This window comes from Podarcis melisellensis, assembly GCF_964234715.1.
Source record: "Podarcis melisellensis genome assembly, chromosome: 2".
Taxonomy (NCBI): Eukaryota; Metazoa; Chordata; class Lepidosauria; order Squamata; family Lacertidae; genus Podarcis; species Podarcis melisellensis.
In genome coordinates, this window is record NC_138529.1 from 61,783,186 (window position 1) to 61,805,283 (window position 22,098).

At 40.6% G+C, this 22,098-nt stretch overlaps 1 protein-coding gene across 2 annotated transcripts; it reads right to left on the bottom strand.

Moving 5' to 3' along the window:
- Nucleotides 1–1,043: 1,043 nt before the first annotated feature.
- On the bottom strand, nt 1,044–17,741 carry DCTN4 (dynactin subunit 4). 2 transcript variants are annotated; one of them, XM_081892641.1, is made up of 14 exons: nt 17,530–17,741; nt 13,515–13,585; nt 12,574–12,752; nt 11,419–11,462; nt 10,484–10,591; nt 9,817–9,837; nt 8,105–8,178; nt 6,345–6,457; nt 6,109–6,218; nt 5,884–5,957; nt 5,283–5,337; nt 4,594–4,701; nt 4,024–4,121; nt 1,044–3,328 (listed from the first exon to the last, which is right to left on the bottom strand). In XM_081892641.1, the coding sequence occupies exons 1-14, from the start codon at nt 17,662–17,664 to the stop codon at nt 3,115–3,117; spliced, it is 1,404 nt and encodes a 467-aa protein (XP_081748767.1). In that variant the 5' UTR covers nt 17,665–17,741; the 3' UTR covers nt 1,044–3,114. The 2 variants fall into 2 exon arrangements, with proteins under 2 accessions (XP_081748767.1, XP_081748768.1); XM_081892642.1 differs by lacking the exon at nt 9,817–9,837 and having other exon boundaries at nt 17,530–17,740.
- Nucleotides 17,742–22,098: the final 4,357 nt, after the last annotated feature.

Sequence of the window (22,098 nt, forward strand, 5' to 3'; positions counted from 1 at the left end):
CAATTTTTAAAAAATTACGATAGGTGGCAATTTAAGCACAGGTACTTGCAGTATGGGGCCAATTTAAACATTACATGGCAGCAACCATTGGCTGTAAAAAGGGGCAGTCTTATAGCAATTTAACCATCACCAAGTAATGTCAGTAGCAAGTGATGACTCACTGCCAGCAGCTAGGAGCTGTACCTTTCTAGTTCAAATATTACTTCAGTCACAAATTCACTAGGAAGCATTAGGTAATCTCTTATCCTTAACCCAAGTGCCTTACAGCAATCATGTAAGGATAACTGAAATAAGCAATTTGAGCACTTGGAAAAGCACAATATAAATGTTAATTATTAATGTCTAAGCACATTTGAGTGCTTGTATGCCCAAGATGCTAATGTACTACAAAATTGGACAGACAAGAGTGATAAAGGCATTTAAGACATACTCATTCTCATGGGGAAGAACTTGAGCAGACGAAGCAGAGTGATAATTCACAGTAGTAAGGAATGTGTAAATGAGCCTTTACCTTGTATGAAGTGGGACACAGACTGACTATGGGATTCCCCATAGTCAGCAATTAAAACATTAAACCATTTTTATCCCATGTCTCCTTCCAATATTCCTTTCATTTCTCTTGAGCCAAAATTGGCTGTAGCTCAAGTGCAATTCCAGGAGCTTAATATGATCTACCTCACCCTATGGCGGCAGTTGGCTGTATCAGCTGTTCTCACACACACACACCTGTCTTCGTTAGGAGCCAATAGCAGCTTATGTGTGGCTCTCAATGGTCTCTCAAGCAGGCACTGATGAGGCCGACACCTGTTAAGGTCCATCAGTGCTACTGTATCAAGTGCTCCCACAGCATTCCTCATGCCAAGCTTCTGCAGCTTGTGTTTTGCCCATATATAAGGGCATAGTAGGTACACTTAAAATCACTGCACTCCTAAATCCAGTCCAACACCACTATGCTTGCATAGCGAGAAAATGAGTGGCAGATACTGTTCTCTACATTACACCCTAAGGATTGGTGCTATCAGAAAAAGTACACAATAAAGAAATGGCTTTGTCTGCTTCTTTATTTCAAGTTCACTACATTAAGTAAAACAATAAGGCAACACAGTCATTTTATTATTATTGATAAAGGCAGAGTGTCTCCAGTGCCCTCTAGTGAGGATTCAGTGAGATGTTTCTGCAGAAGTGTGTAATACAGAACAGAGTCCTAAAAGATTAAAAGGAAAAAGCTTCCAATGTATGCTCCAACTTTCCTATATGTTTTGCAAAGAAGCTTTGGGTGTGCATCACTTCAGCACAGCAACAGCTCTCAAAAATGAAGTTCCCAAATATTATTCAGCCAAGAATTATCTTGACAGAATTAAATCAGGGGTTAGTTTGAGTTATTTTAAAAACTGAGATCAGCAGACACTAAACACTACACATTTAAGAATAAACACTGGTTAGACTTCTTAAACTCATGCTTTATATTGTGTATAGTCTACGCAGGTCTTGTGAACATCAAGCTTCTCTTTTTCTTTACATCCATTGCACAAACTGGAAAAGGTGCTACCTTCATCCAAATGCTGCCAAACAAATGAAGACTTTTAAAAGACACACCTCTGAACAACTTGCAATCTACAAGAAAACAGTTTCCCCACAGCCTTGAGTCCATTTACTTTAATCCAAGATGGAAATAAGCATTCCTCTTTCTGTCTGAGGCTACAAAATAAGCTCTCATATTGTAACGCACACCTGCTGACAACAGTATTCAATCACGTGATCTGCACATGCCCCCATTACTCCCAGGCTACAACAGCAGAGCCCCATTCAAAGCACACCTACATCTGTTACGTAGTCTGAGAATTATAAGCAGAAAAAGCAGCCGAGTTCCACCATATGCATTTTTCTTCTCAGTAATCTAACAAAAAATATTAGCCAAGAAGTTTGTGTTGGAACATATCTCTGCATTTTGTGTCTCTGTGTGTATGCAACACTGCAATGCTGAATTTTTGAGTATGGGTGGAAGGTTAGAGCCAAGCTCTGGGAATTAGAGTTTACAACCATTTATTTCTTCAATTTGCTACTAACAAAGCCTTGTGAAAGCCATTCACTTTTTCTTATAATGGTATGGGAATCATGTATTAAGTACATTGTGTGCAAGGATGCACAGTGGGCGCTTGTAGCTACTTTTTCAAGAGATTTTAAACTTCAAAGCATACCGAAAGTGATCTCACGTATCAAAATTCTCAGCTATCTTTGGTCATAAACCTATTCCTAAATAAATAATTTAACAAAAAACACACAAATGATTCCCCACAATGGCACCCCTGCTACAATAAGTGCAGTACAGCAGCATTTTCATTTACGAACTACCCTAGAACCTGTTCCATTTTTACACCTGCATCTTTCAATGTAAGAGTGGCAGAAGACCCGCCCTCCTCCCCACAAAAAACCTGCAGAATATTGGGAGGAGCATTCAAATGCCTTATTTTCTTAAGAGCCTTTCCTTAACAAAGTATGCAGGACAAGATAACATCTTATGAAATATCAACTTCTGGTACATGAGTAAAAGGCCAACAAGTGCTATTTGAAACAGATGGCACATCCAATTGAAGGTGGAAGCAAGAGAACATTATACTGCTGCCGCTGCTTGCTGTTTCACTATAGATGGTGCTACTGCAGCCTTGGAATAATTTTTACTGTGAACAGAACCTACCACAAGGGAGAGAGATGTTGGCATTATGTAATACTAGCTTTGCAAAACCGATGCAGAGAGCGCCAAGTAAGGTCGTTTGCTGGGAAATTCCATGCCGTTTTATCAAGGAGCAATACAAGATGACCACAGAATGTGCACACCAAGCTTTCTGCTACAAAGCTGACCAAGCGTGGGGGGGACGGGGGGGGGGACCATCAATTCATAGGTGTTGCAGAGAGGAGAGTCATCCAAGAGTGTGGCTCTTCTCTTCTAATCCGACCTCTGCATCTTTTGGCTGAAATTTGTGGTGTGCGAGCTCATATCTGATGGGAGCCTCTGTGAAGCAGTGCCTTCAGCATTTTGTCAGGATGCATTCTTCTATAGAACAGTGACACAATGTAGTGTGTGGCCATCGTTTAGGTTCCAGTTACAGACGAGTTTCATGGAAGCACAGGGCCCAGGCTGAGCTCCACGTGGTGATTGAGCCAGATGACCTCACAACTCTGATCACTTTCCTCCGTGGGCCGGATAGGAGCGGCAAGGTTTTTGAATTCATGTTTCATCTTAAAGCTCACAGTAACTTCTCCTTCTTCTTTCTGTGGAGTGACCTTGATGAATATCCCAACTTTGTTAGCCTTCCGGAAGGCTATGATGCTGCAAAGGAAGAAGAGAGGTTTTAATATAATTCCACAACACTTCCCTGTGAGCTATGTCACTAAGAAAGTTTATTAGTTGCTTAAGCCAACTAGAATAGCTAGACAGAACTAACCAAATACATGGACTTGCCCAGTGCTAAAAGATGAGTTCATGGGTATGCCTGAATTTGAATTTTCAGAAAGTAAGAGAAGCCCTTCTGAATCAAGCCAAATGTCCACAAAATCCAGTATCTTGCTTCAAACAGCCAGCCAAATACCTCCAAGAATCCCACAAGCAAGACATGAAGTCAAGAGCCCTCTTTCAAGCCTAGAAACTAGAATCGATACATATTGCCTTCCTAGCAACTAGCATTCAGAGGCATGCCAGCATTGATATATCCCTCCTCCATGAACCTGTCATATTTCCTTTTAAAGGGCTCTAAAGGAAGGCTCTAATTGTTTTACATGAAGCACTTCCTTTTGACTGCCCTGAATTCCCTGCCAATCAATTTGACAGATCACCCCAAGTTCTAGTATTATATTGGGGGTGGGATGTTCTTCTATCAACTACTTTCTAAATTCCAAACTACACAGCAGAGGAAAATAAATACTGTGCTATCAGTTGCCAACCTGACGGAAGCCAACACCACCAACCGCCAATGAATCATGGATGACAAATTGATACACAGGTCTGTAACATATGGAAAAGCTTACTCAGGATCATCTTGAAAATCTTGAGGCTCTGCCAGCTCGTCATATTCTGCTGCTGCATCTTTGCCAGCCAGGAGTAGCTCTTTGGAAGGAACCACCACCTGAAAAAGAGTTATGTAGAAAATATGTTTTGCAACAAGTAGCCAACCAACATTCACCCTGCTTTCCCTGTAGTATATATACGGCAAGTAATGGAGCGGGAGAGATTGCCTGTGGCCAACTGCAAGATACAACACTGAAATGAAAATACCCAATACATCTTCAGTGCATGTTACGATCATCATTTATTATATATTTATATCCCATCCTTCCTCTCAAAAGGAGCCAGAGGAGCAAACATACACTTTTTAAAACAAACAAACAAACCCCACCTAATATAGCAAACCCCTTAGTGCTTATGGCACCCACATGGGTACCAATACCATGTGGAAGTCTCTTTTTGCATAGCTACATATAAATCCACCCTAAGTCTTCAATGACAGATGGCTATTTATAGGAGCATACAGTCAGTGTAGCTTCCAGCACAGCATCAAAGTATGGCCTAGAATCTATGCTAGGAAGAAGCTGCAGTACCTTAGCAGTACTACTGGTGTCATCAGGATCACCTTCCTCACACTCTTTCAGTGTCACATGAGTGAGATTTTCCACTGGATTGGTGAGAGTTAGAAGAACTTGACTCTCCTGTGCAAATGACAGACACACAAAGGAAACGATCACTCTCAGTAAGAATCTTTCACCCTGTTTTTATGCTGTTGCAAAAAACACGTTTCTGCCTTTCACTGATGCCTCTAAAATTCACAAATTTCTCACATTTAAAAAACAGCTAGTCTTCCAGTCATTCAGTTAGTGATTTAGTTAGTGTTTATATTTGTCATAGCAAGCATTATACTGCAAAAGGCATTTCCTCCTATATACATGAAACGGAGTTGTGCTTCAAGATGGTGCTTTTTTAAATGTCATCCAATTATTCGGGGGGGGGGACTTTTAGTTGATTAAAGATCTCCCCAGTTCATTCATCCAATCAAATAAACATCAATTGCGGCTCTTCTGAAACTACAGCTTGCTCAAACCATGATAAGTTGGTTTAACACTGACTCACATGCAACCTTTAAAACTTCCAGCTCCCAGGAGCCCCAACCATCATAGCCAATTGTCATAAATGATGGGAGTTGCAGCCCAACAACTCTGGAGGGCCACTGGTCCCCATCCCTAATTTAAAATCCCTCCTCTAGAAAGACTGTTCAAAATACACAAGAACAAACCTTCATATAGCGCAGATTTGGAATAGACATGATTCTCACTTCTGGGATATAGTTGCTACAATACAAATAAAAGAAAGTAAATAGCAAATTCAAGTATGAACCCAACATCTCTAGACTTCTGACTGCACTTTCACTTATAGATATCTGGCTTCCTACTTTTCAACCCAGAATGGGTTCTTAAGATGGTGATGTTTTAAAAAGTAGATGACTACAAACACAACATGGTTTAATTTTTTAAAAAGGGAACTGTACTGTAGATTAGCTACAACTTCCAAAGTTTTAAATGAGACTAAATGAGAACATGGGGCCAGACTTAATTAAAGAGGTTGGTTTAAATGACATTTCAAAACTGGAGTTTGTAAACCAAGTAGCCCTCTGTACATAGACTATTATGTACCTGCATGTAGAAGACAAGTCACTAGTGTGTCAGAGGGAAGGCTAGACTAGGTCCCTGTTCTCTGATATCCCAGTTTGCTATGTGTTGTGATTTCTGTTTTAGGAGCTCTCACCTATAGTCTGAAGTGGAACAACTCAGGAGAGAATACAGACCCAACCGTAAGTGTTATAGATTGTTGCTTCCACCCATATCCAAAATACTTACACAGCTACCAGCTGAATTTTGAATTTGATGGATGTAGGGTTGAACTCTGGTTTACTCAAATTGTGTTCACATTTCTAGGGGAAACAAACATTAACAAAATGTGTGGCCAAACAGCATGACAACAACGTACAACTACAAATGCTACCACTGAGACAATTTTTAAAAAAAAACAACACCAAAAGCAGTAGAAGTAGAAACTAACATTTTTCAGCAAAATCTACATACCCGGCACCGAAGGGAGCGTTTGATCAGCAGATGCTTATGACGTGGGTAAAGTTGAGAAGCACAGATTGGCTGGAAGTCTGGCTGGAGGAGGCGCTGTCGTAGGGTTGTCACTGTTCACAGTACAGAAAGTAAGCAAACAAACAAAAAACAGTTTTGAGCAATACGAAAGAGTGACCACCACCTGAACATATTAAGCTGGGGCAGGAGAGCACAAGAGACATGCTAAGAGCTACTACCTTCTGTCAGATTGATTGGTCGTGTGTAATAGTCCTCAGGCAAAGGCTCCACTTCCTCCACAGCCTGAGCAGGTTCAATTTTTATCTCCTTCTGGTCCTCTCCATCTTTCAGCCTGAGGCAAAAAAGAAAGCAGCTGCTTAGGATAATCAGAAAGTTGCTTAGAAGTAACTGAGCACAGTAAAACCTCAATAATATTACAATAACTGGCTAAATTAAAACTTTCGCAGAGCAACTGTAAGCAAGTTGCTGATTGACATTCAGACCTCCTTACAACACCTAGAACAATGACACAAGGCTACCGAGAATGAGTGGGAGAGAGAACTTGCTCAGCCAGGTGAAGGTGAAAATTGATGTGCTTTTCAAAACCATTTCTTGAAATTTTCCCATCTTTAAGATAATACCATAAATGAGATCGGCATGTAAATATTATAAAGAAAAAGTTATCGACATTCACTAGCCTTAATTTTCACTCGTTTTGCAATCCTTAAATGCCACACCCTTAAAAAAAACTTCTTAAGAACAGCTGTTCTAGGGATTAGAGGATTAACAACAAGGAAAAATACAGAAGGGTACAAAAAAGCAGATTGCATTTAGTGTTGTCCCATTTATGGAGGCTCCTTGATCCAGAGAAGGCTTCTGCTGACAGAAGAGGAAGGGGGGCAATTTCCACAAATTCCTCCTCTCTCTTATTTTTCTTTTGTTAATAACATTTATATAGTGCTTGCTTGTAAGAGAACTTCTAAGCAGTTTACAAAAATATACAGCCCTCCATGCCACCTCTTATAATATTTTGGATCTCCCAACCTCCTGGCAACAAAGAGCTGAAGAGGGAAGGTGGAATCAGCAAAAAAACAAAAACCCCTACATACTTAGGAAAGAAAGAAAGAAAACCAACCCACAGTAGGGGTGGGGTGAGCTGTTCAGTGAACAATTTAGAATGGGAAATGGTTGACATAGAAAGGGATTAAGCATAGTTCCCCTCACCCCCTGCTTTCAACCTTTCCCTCACAAAATGGCTTTTATCAAGCAACACAGAACTGCATTGCTGAAATCCCAAGGCAAACCGTGCAGAGTTCAGACTCGCTAAGCACACAGGGGATTACTTCCAAGAATACATGCACAGGGAACCTGAAAGAGAGCCACACCATACATTTCAGGCACATCCAATGCACATTACTGTACCCCAAGGAATCTTGACATACTGTAGATATAATTCCCAGCACCTTTAACGAACTACAGCTCCCAGGATTCTTTGGGGGAAGCCATGTGTTTTAAATATGCACCAAATGTATGGTGTGGATATGCAAAAAGCATCTGAGTTTGTTTCCTCTGAAGAGAAGGCCAACAGCAAAGAGATAAAATGAGCAAATGCTTCTGGGTTTGCAAGAAAAGATGACGCCCACCGTACACTAGCTGTGTACTGCACTAACACAGATAATCAATCTCAGGCGCAAAACTTAAGGGAAGAGACTGGTAGCAGTCACACTGTTGTGTAAAACAAAGCAGAAGGTTTAGGCACAACTGTGAAGTACACATCAGTGCCAAAGCACACTCCAAACTGAGCAATGGACCACTTCTTCTTTTTTTAAAAAAGGGGGGAACAGACTCTTCCTGAATATAAGCTGCAGAGGGAGACTCTGGATCACTCTTGGCAGTCTGCAGGCAATTTATTTGCACCCTACATGAGCAGCAGTTGGCAAGCTTGTGAAATTACATCATTTCACCTCTTGTCATACATATAAAAAGGCCTAGCACTCACGAAAGTCCTGTGAGGGCACTGATAGGGGCCCCGGGCCTCTGACGCTGGAGCCTGGTTCCAAGGCCATACTTGTCCTAGGAAAGAAGTATGCAAGGAAATTTAGGTCTGTTGATTGAAACAAGTTCACGTGGTTTCTGACAGCTTGAGGGGCATAAGGACTCAAGTATGCACACACACGCACAGACAAAGGCAATGCATATGGTTTTCTCTTTCTGTTCAAATGATTTTTTAGTAGCTTGGTTAATAAAATAAAATAATTGATCAAATGCCGGAAGACGGACGCAGCATGCCACTGAAACAACCCTATTTTTTAAAACCTCCTATCTCGACCTATTTTCATGTGATGCTCCAATGTATACTCCACTTGACAGCTAATGTAGCTGTCTGCGTATAATTTTGTGACAATTATACTGGGTATAATTTTGTGACAAAAATATATTTGACTACAGTTAAGACACCATTGGACAGAAAGAAATAGTTGTGATAATGGTATGACACTCTACAGCTCAGATTAACTACCATCAGGCAAGGTATTCACTGACAAGTTGCTACAATTCAACTAGTAACAAATATATAGAACAGTATCAACCGTAAAGAAACAGCATGGTGAATATACAGCTGAACTTTCCTATTCAGGCTGGCTGGGGCTGTAAGTCCAACCACATCTGGAGGCACCAAGTTGGCTACTCTTGTACTAGAGCACTGCACCAAGAACCTACCCAACAGAGAAGACTTGCACAAATATTTATTTGCACACCTGTTTCCATCCACTCAAGGTTCTTTGGATTCAGTGTTATCCTATAACCACCCTGCAATTCAGGTCACTGGATTTCCAATCAACATACAGGAAAACAGAGAAACAAAGATTTGGCCAATGCTACTCTGCTACTCTGGAGATCATTGGCTGTAGGGGTCGTGGGATGGGGATTTCAACTGAAAATTTCCCAGGAAGCAGTCCTGTTACATCCTGTGTCATTTTGTATGGTGGTGGTGCATGTCATTTTAGGAAGAAGGAACATGCACTTGGAGAAAAAATGGTGTATGGTGGTACCTCCAGTTGCAGACGGGATCCGTTCCAGAGGTCCAGTCAGATCCTGAGGTTTCTGCAACCTGAGGACCGCTTCTGCGCATGCGTGCATGGCGAAACCTGGTAAAATACTTCCAGGTTTGCCACACGCGCATCCTGAAGTTTACGTAACCAGAGGGTTACATAAACGGAGGTTCGACTGTACTTCTTTCTACCTGTATGACCTATGATATTACATCTAAGTCAGAGAATAGTTGATTTCTAGCTTGCTACTTGTGCATGTTCCTAGTTGAGACATCACAGCAAATCAAAATATGGTTTGCGTTGGGGGAGAAGCTGCAAAGGGACTTTTGCAGTATAAGGGAAGACATGTTCACAATTAAACCATGGTTTAAGATAAACTGAGGCTTAGCATGTATGAACCAGCTCACTCTGTTAGCAGAGACTTGAACCGGCAAACATCATTCTTTATACGGACAATGAAAATGTACTCAAAGTCCATAGCAATAGGTCTACCAATCTTCCTTTGAAAGCTCAGCTCATTAACTATATGCAAACTGGACTTCAACTGTAGTACTACAAGCAGATCCAAGACCAGAAGGCTGAGTACACTAAATATTGATATACCAGTAGAACGCAAGTGGTTTCAAAGGTTTTAACACTATCAGAAACTGAAGGGACTTACCACTACATGTATAGTGTGTTGCTGCGGAGAGCCCCCAAATTAGCAGCAGGTAGCAACGGAGACAAGAAAAAAGCAGCAATAAAGACAAAAGCAAATGCACAAAGCAAGCAGGTTATACGGGTATCCAAGAGGTAGGAAGCATATGCAAACATATTCAGCTAAGCAAAAAGTAAGCCTTTCAAATGACACAGGCTGCACAGCTGAAAACTGAAATGAAATATTGTCACATCTTATGATTTCTAGCACATAGCAAGTTTGTGCTGACTATGAGCTAGGCAAGCAAATACTTAGTGACAAATATTTAGTCAGTATAATAAAACTGAAAGCAGGAGCATCTCGGCCTAGCTGATTTCCAGCCCTGACTAATTCTTGCTCTTCTTAATACAATCCTGGGTTACTTGAGGGATTTCAAGTGACAGGTGTCTACATTTGGGTAGTGGACAATATCCCTTAATAAACTGCAAAACATACACAGATGATTGAAACATGTTCTTGGAAGATTATTGATCTGACAGTTCCAATAAACTCTGAAGATTTTTGTTTGTTTTGTTTGCTTGCTTCTTTTTTACAAGTCTCAACTAAAAACAACACTTATGCCTTTGAAGTTTAAAAAACTGTCTTCTAATTTTGCCCAAGAGTTCCAGAATTCTGTATTGTCCTAGCTCACCGAAAAAGCAAGGGGCATGTAGGGTCTGCGTCGAACCAACTTTTTACGATCCCTCTCCATCTTCTCCTTCTGAGCCAGCTGTTGATAATACTCGACCAGTTTGTTAATCTGATTAGAAAGGAATGTCAGTTTAAGATGTGAACTGGAAGAAAAGCTGTTCCTGCCAAAGTAAAGGTTAAACAAAATGGTGGAAATACTTTTGGGGGGGGTGTCCCTTTTTGTTTTTTCCTTAGTTGAGCTGCAGCAGCAGCTCCTTGCCCAACTCCTGACATCAGTTAACTGACCCAGTTAGCTAGCAGTGTCATGCACATCCTAACAATTTTACCCACTGCTCTAACCTCAGAGAAACGGAAAAAAGAAGCTTGCATTACATCATATCCTACTCTTAGGTGGAGATGAGCTACGCCCTACATCTCAAAGGTAGGGCCAGACAGATAAGAAGGCCAGCAGGAAATAGAGCTCTCATTCTCAAATAACTACTCTGAACAGAGTAATTCATGTTAGTGGCAGTGCATCTGTATGAGAAGGTTCAAATCAGTGTAGTATATTGGAGCTGGGGAAAGATGCTGACCTCTGCATGACACAAGGTCTGTGCCAATTCCTGATGACTGCTAGTTTAAACTGCATTCCAGCAGCTAATGAGGTCAATGTAGATGGGCCACTTCTCAAAGAATGCATGTTGTGGAAAACGGCTTGGACTACTTGGTATGTTTTCCTCAACATAATGTCACCCCCAGCCCCAGTTTGATGCTACAGTGCTAAATCAATTGGGGAAAGATGCAGTCTAGCCTCAACCATGCAGGACTCATTCTTTCAAGTTTAATTAAATGTTGATTCTCTTCTGTGAGTTAAGAGATAGACAAGAGCAGACCCAACACAAAGACTCTTCTTTTTCAGGCTACTCTATGAAAGAAAAAGCAATTCCTTTTACGTACCTTCTGAGTATGAGGATTTTCTGGCTCCTGCCAACCTCCACTGGCTGCAACACAACAAAGCAATTTTTTAAAGGATGGTGGGTGTGGGGGGAGGGAGAGAGAGATCATACATGCTCTGGACAGAGAAAATGAAACATATCCAAAATTACTGCCTGCTTCTCTCCTCCTCTCACCTAACCCAGACCATGGTTCATTAAATCTGGTATTATTAGTATCAACGTATCAGATACCAAAAGCTTAAAGTTCTTCTGCATCACAAGCTGAAAATGGCAGAATTGCATAATATACCAGCAAAGATGTGTTTTCTATACTTGTGTCTGAAGGTCAACATGAATGCAGGGGCACAGAGAAATATCTGTAGGAAATTACTGACAGGCGAGAGAGATGTTGAACCCATCTGACACCCACATATTTTCACCTACAAATGCTCCCCTTCCTTGAGGATTATTCCCCTACGCAGACTATTCTGCGTTTTAAAATTCAGCTAGGTAAAACACAGTAGAAACATAGCTAGGGGTGCAGAAGATATTTCCAGGGTGGGGGAGAATAATGCACCCTCCCTTCCACCATATATACATGGTAAATAATACTACTGCATGAAAAATTTTACAGCACATGAAATTTCCACTTATATTTATACTGAAAGCCATGAAGAAGTCCCATTGCATAGGCCAGTGGTGGTCAAACTTGGCCCTTCAGCTGTTTTTGGACTACAACTCCCATCATACCTAGCTAACAGGACAAGTGGCCAGGGATGATGGGAATTGTAGTCCCAAAACAGCTGGAAGGCAAAGTTTGGCCACCACTGGTATAGGCAGAAGTTCTTGTGTTAACAGGACAACTTTGTGGGATACAACCTGCTTTTTTTTGCTTAGTTTATATTATGCAGCCTGTGAGCAAACAGTACTCCAAGGACATAGGCACGCATCCTCAGAGCTCAATTCTGACTATTTTGGTAGCATAATAATAACACCATTCACCAATGGAAGCTAACCTCTATAAGCTCTTCACACAGCCCTACTTATCTTCCCAGCTCTTAGTATTGAATTACAAAAACAACACTCCACATTCTAATTAAGGCTGATTGCAAAACATGTCATGAAAAAGTTTTCTAACAACACTTGCAATATTCATCTGAAAACCAATGCCACTCACCAACTGATTTATCTGCCATGCCAACATCTCTGGAAGTCCAGCGGCAAAAGCCACAGGCAAGGTAATAAGCCTTCTTCATTGTGGTCTTGGCTGGGTCATCAGGCAGCGGAGCAGGGATGCTTGTTGCTCGGGTAGAGAGAGTGTGCATACAGCAAGGACAGTCAAAACAGTTAGCACACCTGAACAGAGAGAGACCAGCATGGAAGTTTGACTCAAGTTTGTACACCAGGGATTATACCTGCTGTTCAAGGCTCCTGATTTTCTGTTTTATAACTCAGAAATTGCCTCTGACAAGTTTTAAAAAAACAAATTCTTTCCAAAGGTGTTACTATGAAAGAAAGGACTTAACAGAATCAGTCAACAAAAAACAAAGTAAGCCATTTCATTCCACTTCCATCACCCTTTGTGAAAGGGCACAAAACATCTGTAGGCAAAGTTTCAAATCTGGTCACAGTAAACATTCAAAATTCCACAAGTGCTCTGATCCACTCTGCATGTATTTCACAGAAATTCACAAAAGCACAAATGTCAATGTATGACAGATGTAAATTCGTTCTGAAAGCCTTCTTGCAGCATGGGAGATCACCAGCAATTCCACAGTGTGCTTTTCTTGTGATTTCACAAAAAAACACATTGAGAGTGTGAAAAAGAAACAGGCTCGTGCTCAAGTGTAAATTATTGCAACACTATTTCTCCAGTGCTGTCAGTAGTTAGCAGTGCAGACTATAAACAGAGTGCTAAGTCAAACACACAAAAACACTTTCCTCATCACAATGAGATCACATTGTAAATAAAATCCTCACTTAGAGGATTTTCAAAATTGTTTCAGATTCTTACTAAGGTGCTGTGGACAAATATACACTGATAGAAGGGAGACTATATTAAAGCATGAGAAAAGTATTGAGTAAGGTGAGAAGCACAGAAGTAGCATGTAGTCTTACCTATTCTTCTTTAGCTTGGCTTCAGCTGATGGCATATTTTCCAGGCAACTGGGACAATAGTGAGAATCCACCTAAAAAAATACAAAAAGGTCTTTTTTATTTTGCACCATTATCCTTCACCAGATCCTTTTCCAATACAAAAAACCCCCCACAATTTTGATTTTTTTTAAGGGCTGCAGTATAGTAGGTAGTTCAAGTTATGAGACATTAGGTCCCCAGTCTGTTTCTTACCTTTGTCATGAATTCATCAGATGGCTTAGGCAAGCCACTCCACCTCAGTTTTAAAGTGGAGTTTGTTAAGGATGCTGGGCATTGTAGTTCTGTGAGTGGGGAAAGCTACAGTTTCCAGGATTCTTTGGAGGAAGTCATGCATAAGTACACAGCCTTATAACTCTTTACTTACAGACTAGTTATAATGAATACAAAGATTCCTTTATAAGGAATGTGAAATGTTGTCAACCCCCCAAAACACTGAAAAGTATCATCATCTTAAAACTGAGGTGTCTGGGGAATTTCTTGACCTAAACACAAAAAAAATCTTCAAACAACAGACAAACTGTTCTGGCAAAGATATTCAGTTTTCTAATGCCCAGGAACTAAGCCAAGTATGATTACTGTCTTACTATTCAGATGGAATTTAACAGTATGTTGCTGAACTATGTGCTAACAACCTTCCACACTGCCACTCTCACAGATATCATCTATATATTCTGAACACTGGTGGAAATAACTGAGCAAATAATTTCTTGTTCACACTAAACTACTTTATTCCCAACTTGTCTGAACCTTCGGTCCTTCCAGAGTAACACAATGCTACTTCTTGAGACACTGTATATTTTAAAGATAATTTAAATGAAAGGGGCACATTACAAACAAATGCATGTAATAAAACCCCACCTTTAAAAGAACCAGCAAAGAAGGGGAGTGCTTAATTTCTTCCATAACCCTTAAGAATAAAACAGATTTACTAGACTGATTTTGAGTGGACAGTCATTGGGGACAGTCAAATACACAGACTACTTCACCCCCCCCCGAGTCTGTTTTTCAGCTTTTCTGCTTTGTTTATGCATTTGCATGCAACTTGACCCTTGCTTACTCAGGGTTCATACACCAGAACAAGGCATATCATAATTCAATATCCACTTATTAAATAGGTCTTACATATGAGTAGACATGTATAGAATTGCATTGCAAGGCATTCAAAAATAAACATTTCAGTTTTAATAATCTTAGTTAAATCCAGCGTAAATAAGGATTTCTGCACAGGAGCAAATATTCAGATCAGGAACTGTTAATAAAATTATGTTAGTTTTTCGGAACATCAGTTCCATTTATGTATATTTTTAAAAGGTCATCAAATTTAAGCCATGTATCCAATGTTTTATTCAAACAAAAAATTCTCAATATAGAATCCTGTATCTTGCAACATCCACAGACCTATAATAAAGAGGAATGCTTCCATTATCCCAAATGAAATCATTTATCATAATTTAGCAATGAATTAATTTTTAGCTAAAGAATAGATGAAAATGAAGAAATGTCTAGGTGTGAATGAGGACAAAGAAACCAACTCAGCTCTGAATCAACTGGGTATCAATACAAGGGATACAATGTATCTGCATATACAAATTAAAAAACTAATTTAATAGTTATTACCTCTTCCCAAACTATTCTGAGATTTATAGTTCAGTAAAGGAACCTTTGGACTTCTAGCAGAGAAAATTCAGCAACCTTGTCAAAGAACAATTCCAAGGATTCTTTCATGAATCAGAACTGGAATAAAACCCATAAATTGATCGTGTAGATATACCCTTTGGATTATTTGGCCTGAAATGTGTTCACTTTCTTCTGAGACCACATACTGACTTGATGTATGGGAATCTCACATTCATTTCAATACAATGATTTGTTCTGTAACCTTTTCTGATGACAGGACAAAGCAGGTTTTTGGCTGTTCTAGTCACAGCGTTTGATGCATATCAACAACGCTAATGCTGTTCTCATTCTTCTTAGCTATACAGAACTGGTGAAAAACAGTGATATGCTAATTACCTGCCACTGTCTTTCTCCATCTTTTACATAAACACAGGAACACAGAAAGGTAAGGATATCTGTATATCTAAGCCTGTATGCTCTATTGTGACCAACAGTGTTTCTCTAACAGAAGTCTTCCCCATCACTTGCCACTTAATCCTTTTAACTGGAGATGCCAGGGACTGAACTTGGGTCCTTCTATAGGTACAGCATGTGCTCCACCACTTACCTAGGCTTTACAAATGAATTCCAAACTATCACATTGGCATCTATAGTTTATAAACTTGAATAGAAGAGATAAGGCTTACCAACACTCATCTAAAATGTTATTGCAGTGGATTTTTTTTATATACTGAAAGACTGTGAAATAATACAGATGTTCTTTACACAAGTCAAAGTTATCAATAAAAGAACACTGGACCAAGGTGTGGGCAGGCAGGTGTGACTTGTGAACAGAGTTGCAACTTCAGCCCCCAACTATGCCAAAATTAGGTGCAGAAGCAGGCTCTAATCTTTAGACATTTGTTAAGCCAAAGCCACAAAGCAGCATAGCTTTTTTAAAAGTTTTACAGCTACTTTACTTATTTTGATGTTCTAACGAAGTAAAACATGTGTCCAGGCCTATTTGGTAATCTTATGGTCAAGGTAGAAGCTGCACTCAGGTTGGCACATTATGAACTGGCTGTCTCCATTCTCTACAGCTTAAAAGGGCGAAAAAGATTTAAGAGTGAAAAGAATTCAGCTAAGATATAAATGACCATTCTGTGTAACAAGAAAATTCACAGTGTCAAACTCCCTGGGTGGTACTCAACCAAGTTTCACCCAGAGTAAATTAGTGGACCCATCTCAGTTATGTTCATTAATTTCAACCAGTCTACTATGAGTAAAACTTAGTTGAATACTATCCTCTACATCCAAATAAACTGGGGGAAAGAAGACAGAATTTTTAAGACAATCAATTAGAGGTTGTGATAGGAATGGGTAATCAGAAAATGACTTCACTAATCAGAAGAGAAAGAAACTGGTTTCTCCACATCCATTGTTCAGCCCAGACACTGAGGTCTAGGTCCAAGGGCCTTCTGGCAGTTCCCTCACTGCAAGATGTGAGGTTACAGGGAACTAGGCAGAGGGCCTTCTCGGTAGTGGCACCCGCCCTGTGGAACGCCCTCCCATCAGAAGTTGAGGAAATAAACAACTATCTGACTTTTAGAAGACATCTGACGGCAGCCCTGTTTAGGGAAATTTTTAATGTTTGAAGTTCTAGTCTGTTTTTGATGTTCTGTTGAAAGCCGCCCGGAGCGGCTGGGGAAACCCAGCCAGATGAGCAGGGTAGAAATAATAATAATAATAATAATTAATAATAATAATAATAAATCAGTTGGTAAGAGTGCTGCATTTTATCCGTAATCACTTCTGTGACTTGCACAGGACACAATATGCTATAGAAATGGAGGGATGGGACACAAAACTCAAGCACCACACAGGCTGTTAAAAGAACAAATAAGAAGACTGGAAGAGATTTATTTTAATGTGCTGAATATACAGTTTAGGAGGCAAAAAGGGAATTACCACCACCCCCACCCACAGAGTAACAGCCGCCTACTGCTTACAGAATGCGATAGAGGTTGTTGTGACTTAACTATCCTGTGCAAAACTCAGCTCTGGCAGAACAGAGCAACCGGCAGGCTCACACCACCCCAGGAAGCAACTGAGAGGCTACGGAGGACAATAATTAACAACACAACTCCAGTGATGCCAGAACTGGCATCCTGCGGTAGAGATGAGGGAGAGGGCGACGCTACCTCCACACACCATATATAAATCAAAGAATGATATGGATTCTCCTCCCTCTAATCCATCCATCTCCCCCAACCAACAGAATGAAGCGAAGCAGCGAGTGGCAGCTGGACGGGCCAATCAACGGGCTCTCGAGGCGTTGGATGTGCCCCCCCCCCGGTTCTCCAGCCCTCGCCCGGTTTACCTCATGAGAGACGCACTCGAGGGAGCGCAGCTCACTGCAGTAGCGGCAGAAATAGAGCTGCGAGAGCGGCATGCGGATCTCCTTCTCGCCCCGCACTAGGTACGAAACGCGCTCGGACTGCAGCAGCGAAGCCATTTTGGAAAGACGGGGACCAGCCCCAACCTCTCCAGCCGCTCGCCGCACCCAGCCGCCCCGACTTCCGCCACGTGACCGGGAAGAGAACCGCGTGGGCTGGTCACTTCCGGGTGACGCTCTCTTATCTCCGCCTGGTGTAACGTCATAGGGAGGGGAGACGAAATACTGTACTGTAAATGGATGGTTAAAACAGAAAGATACATAGATTGATGTTTTTTATATCTTATTTATATATAAAATATTATATTTACCTCTATCTGATTCTAAATTTTAAATTTGATTTCATGGGTGCCACAGAACATGTTTTAACGTTTCTGTACAGAATCCACAAAATTTACTGCATGATAAAGTCTGTAGCTGTGTGTGTGTGTATATATATATATATATATATATATATATATATATATATATTAATTATATAACACATTCATTAATATCTCTGCTGGTGATTTTTATGCTACTCTTTTATGGATTTTGATACTTAAGAGATTACTTTGACCATATATTTTATTGTATTGTTCAGAGCTGTGTTGTAAGCCACCCTGGGGACATTTCTGTGAAAGGTAGAAATATATTAGGAAGCACATCTCAGTCCTAATCTTCTTAAATGGTTTTCCCCCCCTTTAAATAAAATTTTTGGAATTCCTTCCGATGATCAAGCTGGAAACTGTTTAAGACACAGTCCACCCTGAAAACCTCATACGATGCAAAAGCACAACTGAAGACTCGTGTTTACTTTGTCATTTAGCCAGTACCTTAGTTCTATAGCAATGTTTATGGAAGCTTAGATATATTTACAGTGTTTCCCCACCTGTCGCTGACTCCTCTCCTCCTACTATCCAATCCTTGTTCTTCTGCTGTAAGCTCCAAATGGAGTTGAAAATTGACTTTCCACAGATATGTTTTATTTGCTGTGTGTGGCATGGGTACTGTGGGGAGGGTGGTGTACACATTCACTGTAAGCTTTCATGAACCTCTCAGAATGCAGCATTTTAATTAACTAAAAATACATATACAGTATGCGAAGTCTATCTAATGTAGCAGGCAGCTTTGCCATAAGTTTGTCAGTAAAACTCTTAGTGGAACTATGGTACTGGTTTTAGGATTAAGGTACCAGGTGTAGCAGGGAGGTATGCTACATCTTACACAGTGTAATCAGAACCATATAAGTATAGGTTCCTGTCAAAAGAAGCACCTTGGAATCATAGAAACATAGAATTAGAAAGGACCTTAGCGGTCATCTGGTCCAACCCCCTGCTATGCAAGAATCTCAGCTAAAGCATCCATTCTAAAGCATTATATACTTCTACAGTTTATTTCATCATTTGTTTCTGGCTTACAAACCTTCGTTTTAACTGTGGTTTGGCATAATATTAATCCAGCACCCATCCGTAACCATGGTTTGTTTGGCCACCCCATTTCAGATGCTCAAAAAGCTACAAAAGTACCTTAAGCCAAGAACAGCTGGGAAGAAAAAACCAAATTTTAGGGGGTGTTATGTACTGAGTTGAATAGGATCCAAAATGCAGCAGTCTGATTGGTCCTAGGACAATAGGATCCAAAATGCAGTAGTCTGATTGGTCCTAGAACAATAGGATTCAGAATGCAGCAGTCTGATTGGTCCTAGAACAATGCAGCAGAATGATTGATCCACAGGAGCCACCCAATCCAGCTCCAGGTGGAAGTGAATCCACAACCTGATTGGCTTACTGGAGAATCCCGGAATTAGCCAATCACGTGCAGCCCATTGTGTAAATACAGTGGTACCTTGGGTTACATACGCTTCAGGTTACACACTCCGCTAACCCAGAAATAGTGCTTCAGGTTAAGAACTTTGCTTCAGGATAAGAACAGAAATCGGGCTCCGGCGGTGCAGCAGCAGGAGGAGGCCCCATTAGCTAAAGTGGTGCTTCAGGTTAAGAACAGTTTCAGGTTAAGTACGGACCTCCGGAATGAATAAAGTACTTAACCCGAGGTACCACTGTAATGTATATAAAGCAGATATTGTGGGGGAACTTCCATTCCTCCTCACCTCTATGAGCTGAATAAAGAGCATGAAATCCACTCTCGACTCCGAGTATATTTCAGGGGGAAAGGTTGTGGTTTTTTTGATCATCTGTTGGACAACTGATAGTTTTTTTCAAAAAAAAAGTATGGCTAAAACAGACTGTGGGTTAGCATTATTTCTGAACTATACACTTGCAAGCTGCTCTCATGTCCCTATATTGGAAGGTTAGCTAATTGGTATGAAGTGGCCACTGAAAACTGCAGCTGTTTCTATTGCTTGCTTAAAACATAAATAAATAAAGTCAGCCAAGAATAGACATATTTCCTTGGCCTTTTAACATCATGCAACAGTGGAATATTCCAAGAGAAACTTTCTATTGTTGTGTAATGTTCCATAAGGAGGAAATCCAGTTTCCCACGGCTGGGGTATTCTTTTGGCATCCTGAGAAATGCCTTAATATGAATTTTCAGTAAAACAAACATTTCACATCACAGGGAGATCTTAACAAAGGGCTTTTACTTTTCCTTCTCGATTAACTTTGGTGTGGAGTTTCCTCATTTTCTTTCAAATCCCAACCAAATACACACTCATGCTCACCTCTATAGAAATTCCACAAACCCTGCAAGCTCAATTAGAGTCATCATTTCCTCTCAGGATGTGCTTCTAGCAGGTTTCATCTGACGAAGACAGATTGAGCTCATCTCTGAAAGGGAGGGTGAAACGGACTATAGAGATGAGGTGGAGCGGCTGACAGACTGGTGCAGAGCTAACAACCTGCTCATAAATACAAGGAAGACAAAGGAGCTTGTGGTGGACTTCAGGAGACAGAAGAGCAATGTCCAGCCACTTGATTGATGGGGTCTGTGTGGAGAGGGTAACAACGTTCAGATTTTTGGGCATTGAATTACAAGAGGATCTGTCCTGGAGTGTCAACACAAGGGGGCTTGTGAAGAAGGCGCAGCAGAGACTGTATTTTTTGAGAATTCTAAGGAAAAACCATCTTCCGCAGAAACTGCTGCTTGCCTTCTATCACTGTGCCATTGAGAGCGTGCTCACTTATGGCTTATGTGTGTGGCACGGAAGCTGTACTACCCAAGACAGGATGGGGTTGTGCAGAGTTGTTAAGGCAGCAGAGAGCATTGTTGGCTGCCCACTCTCCACCGTAGAGTAGATTTATGCCACAAGGTGCCATAGGAAGGCACTGGACATAGTAAAAGATCCATCGCATCCTGGTCACTGTCTCTTCGAGCTCCTGCCGTCGGGACGGAGATACAGGACGATGAAGACAAGAACGAGCCGTCTTAAGAACAGCTTCTTCTCCAGAGCGATCTCGGCCCTGAATGGGAAGCCTGGACTTTGAAAGTCATCTAATCTTCCTTGCTGTATTATACTGTATGGTTTTAATTAGTGTTTTTATAGTTGTTTTGATTTTGTGTGGAGTGCCCTACCTGGGTGGATGGAGCAGCCAAGTAATTTCGTTGTCCCTGAGAGGGGGCAATGACAATAAAGATATTATTATTATTATTATTATTATTATTATTATTATTATTATTATTATTATTATTATTATTATTTCATAAGAAGAAGGAAGCAGAATGACCAAATGGCTTTCCTGAGTTGGGGTAGTAGTGCCCTCCCTGTGGAATGCCCTCCCTTCAGGTGCCAAGGAAATAGGCAACTATCTGACTTTTAGAAGACATCGAAAGTAGCCCTGTTTAGGGAAGTTTTTAAGGTTTAATGTTTTTATTATGTTTTTAGATATGCTGTAAGCCGCCCAGATGGGCAAGGCATAAATAAAGTTGTTGTTGTTGTTGTTGTTGTTGTTAATGTTACCACCAATCAAAGTGGGTCTTCACCCACTTGTTTTGAGCACTTGAACTTGTGATGGCTCTCTTCTATTTTCAATGGTCATCATATTTAAGCTATGTTCTAAAGAGGGATGATGTCTACACCAGACAAGACCTAAATTGTAAGGTCCTTCCCTTAGCCACTAGAAGGCATAGAAGAAGATTTTTAAAATGTACTCTATGGTTGAAATAAGACATTTATCAGGACAAAGAACACTCCTTCTGAAAGGGTGTGATGTACCTTGGAGCATTTCACGAAGTTCTTATCCCTGTCTGTACCATGGCACCTTCTGGGGTCAACAGGAAGACCAGTTTAGCTAACTGTTCCACCTTTTTCACTAGGATTAAACCCACAACAGAATAGCCCAATGAATCGTTAGCTGCCAGCACATGTAGAATACAGAGCAATATTTTGATTCTACAGTATCAAAATAAAACAAAATATTTATATATTAACTACATATTAAAAACAAAGCATTGAAGTCAATTTAAATCCAGAAGAAAAGATTGTTTACCCTTTGAACACGCCCTGGCTGTTCTAGGCAAATAGCTTCTCTTATGTGCTACCTTCCTTGTGGA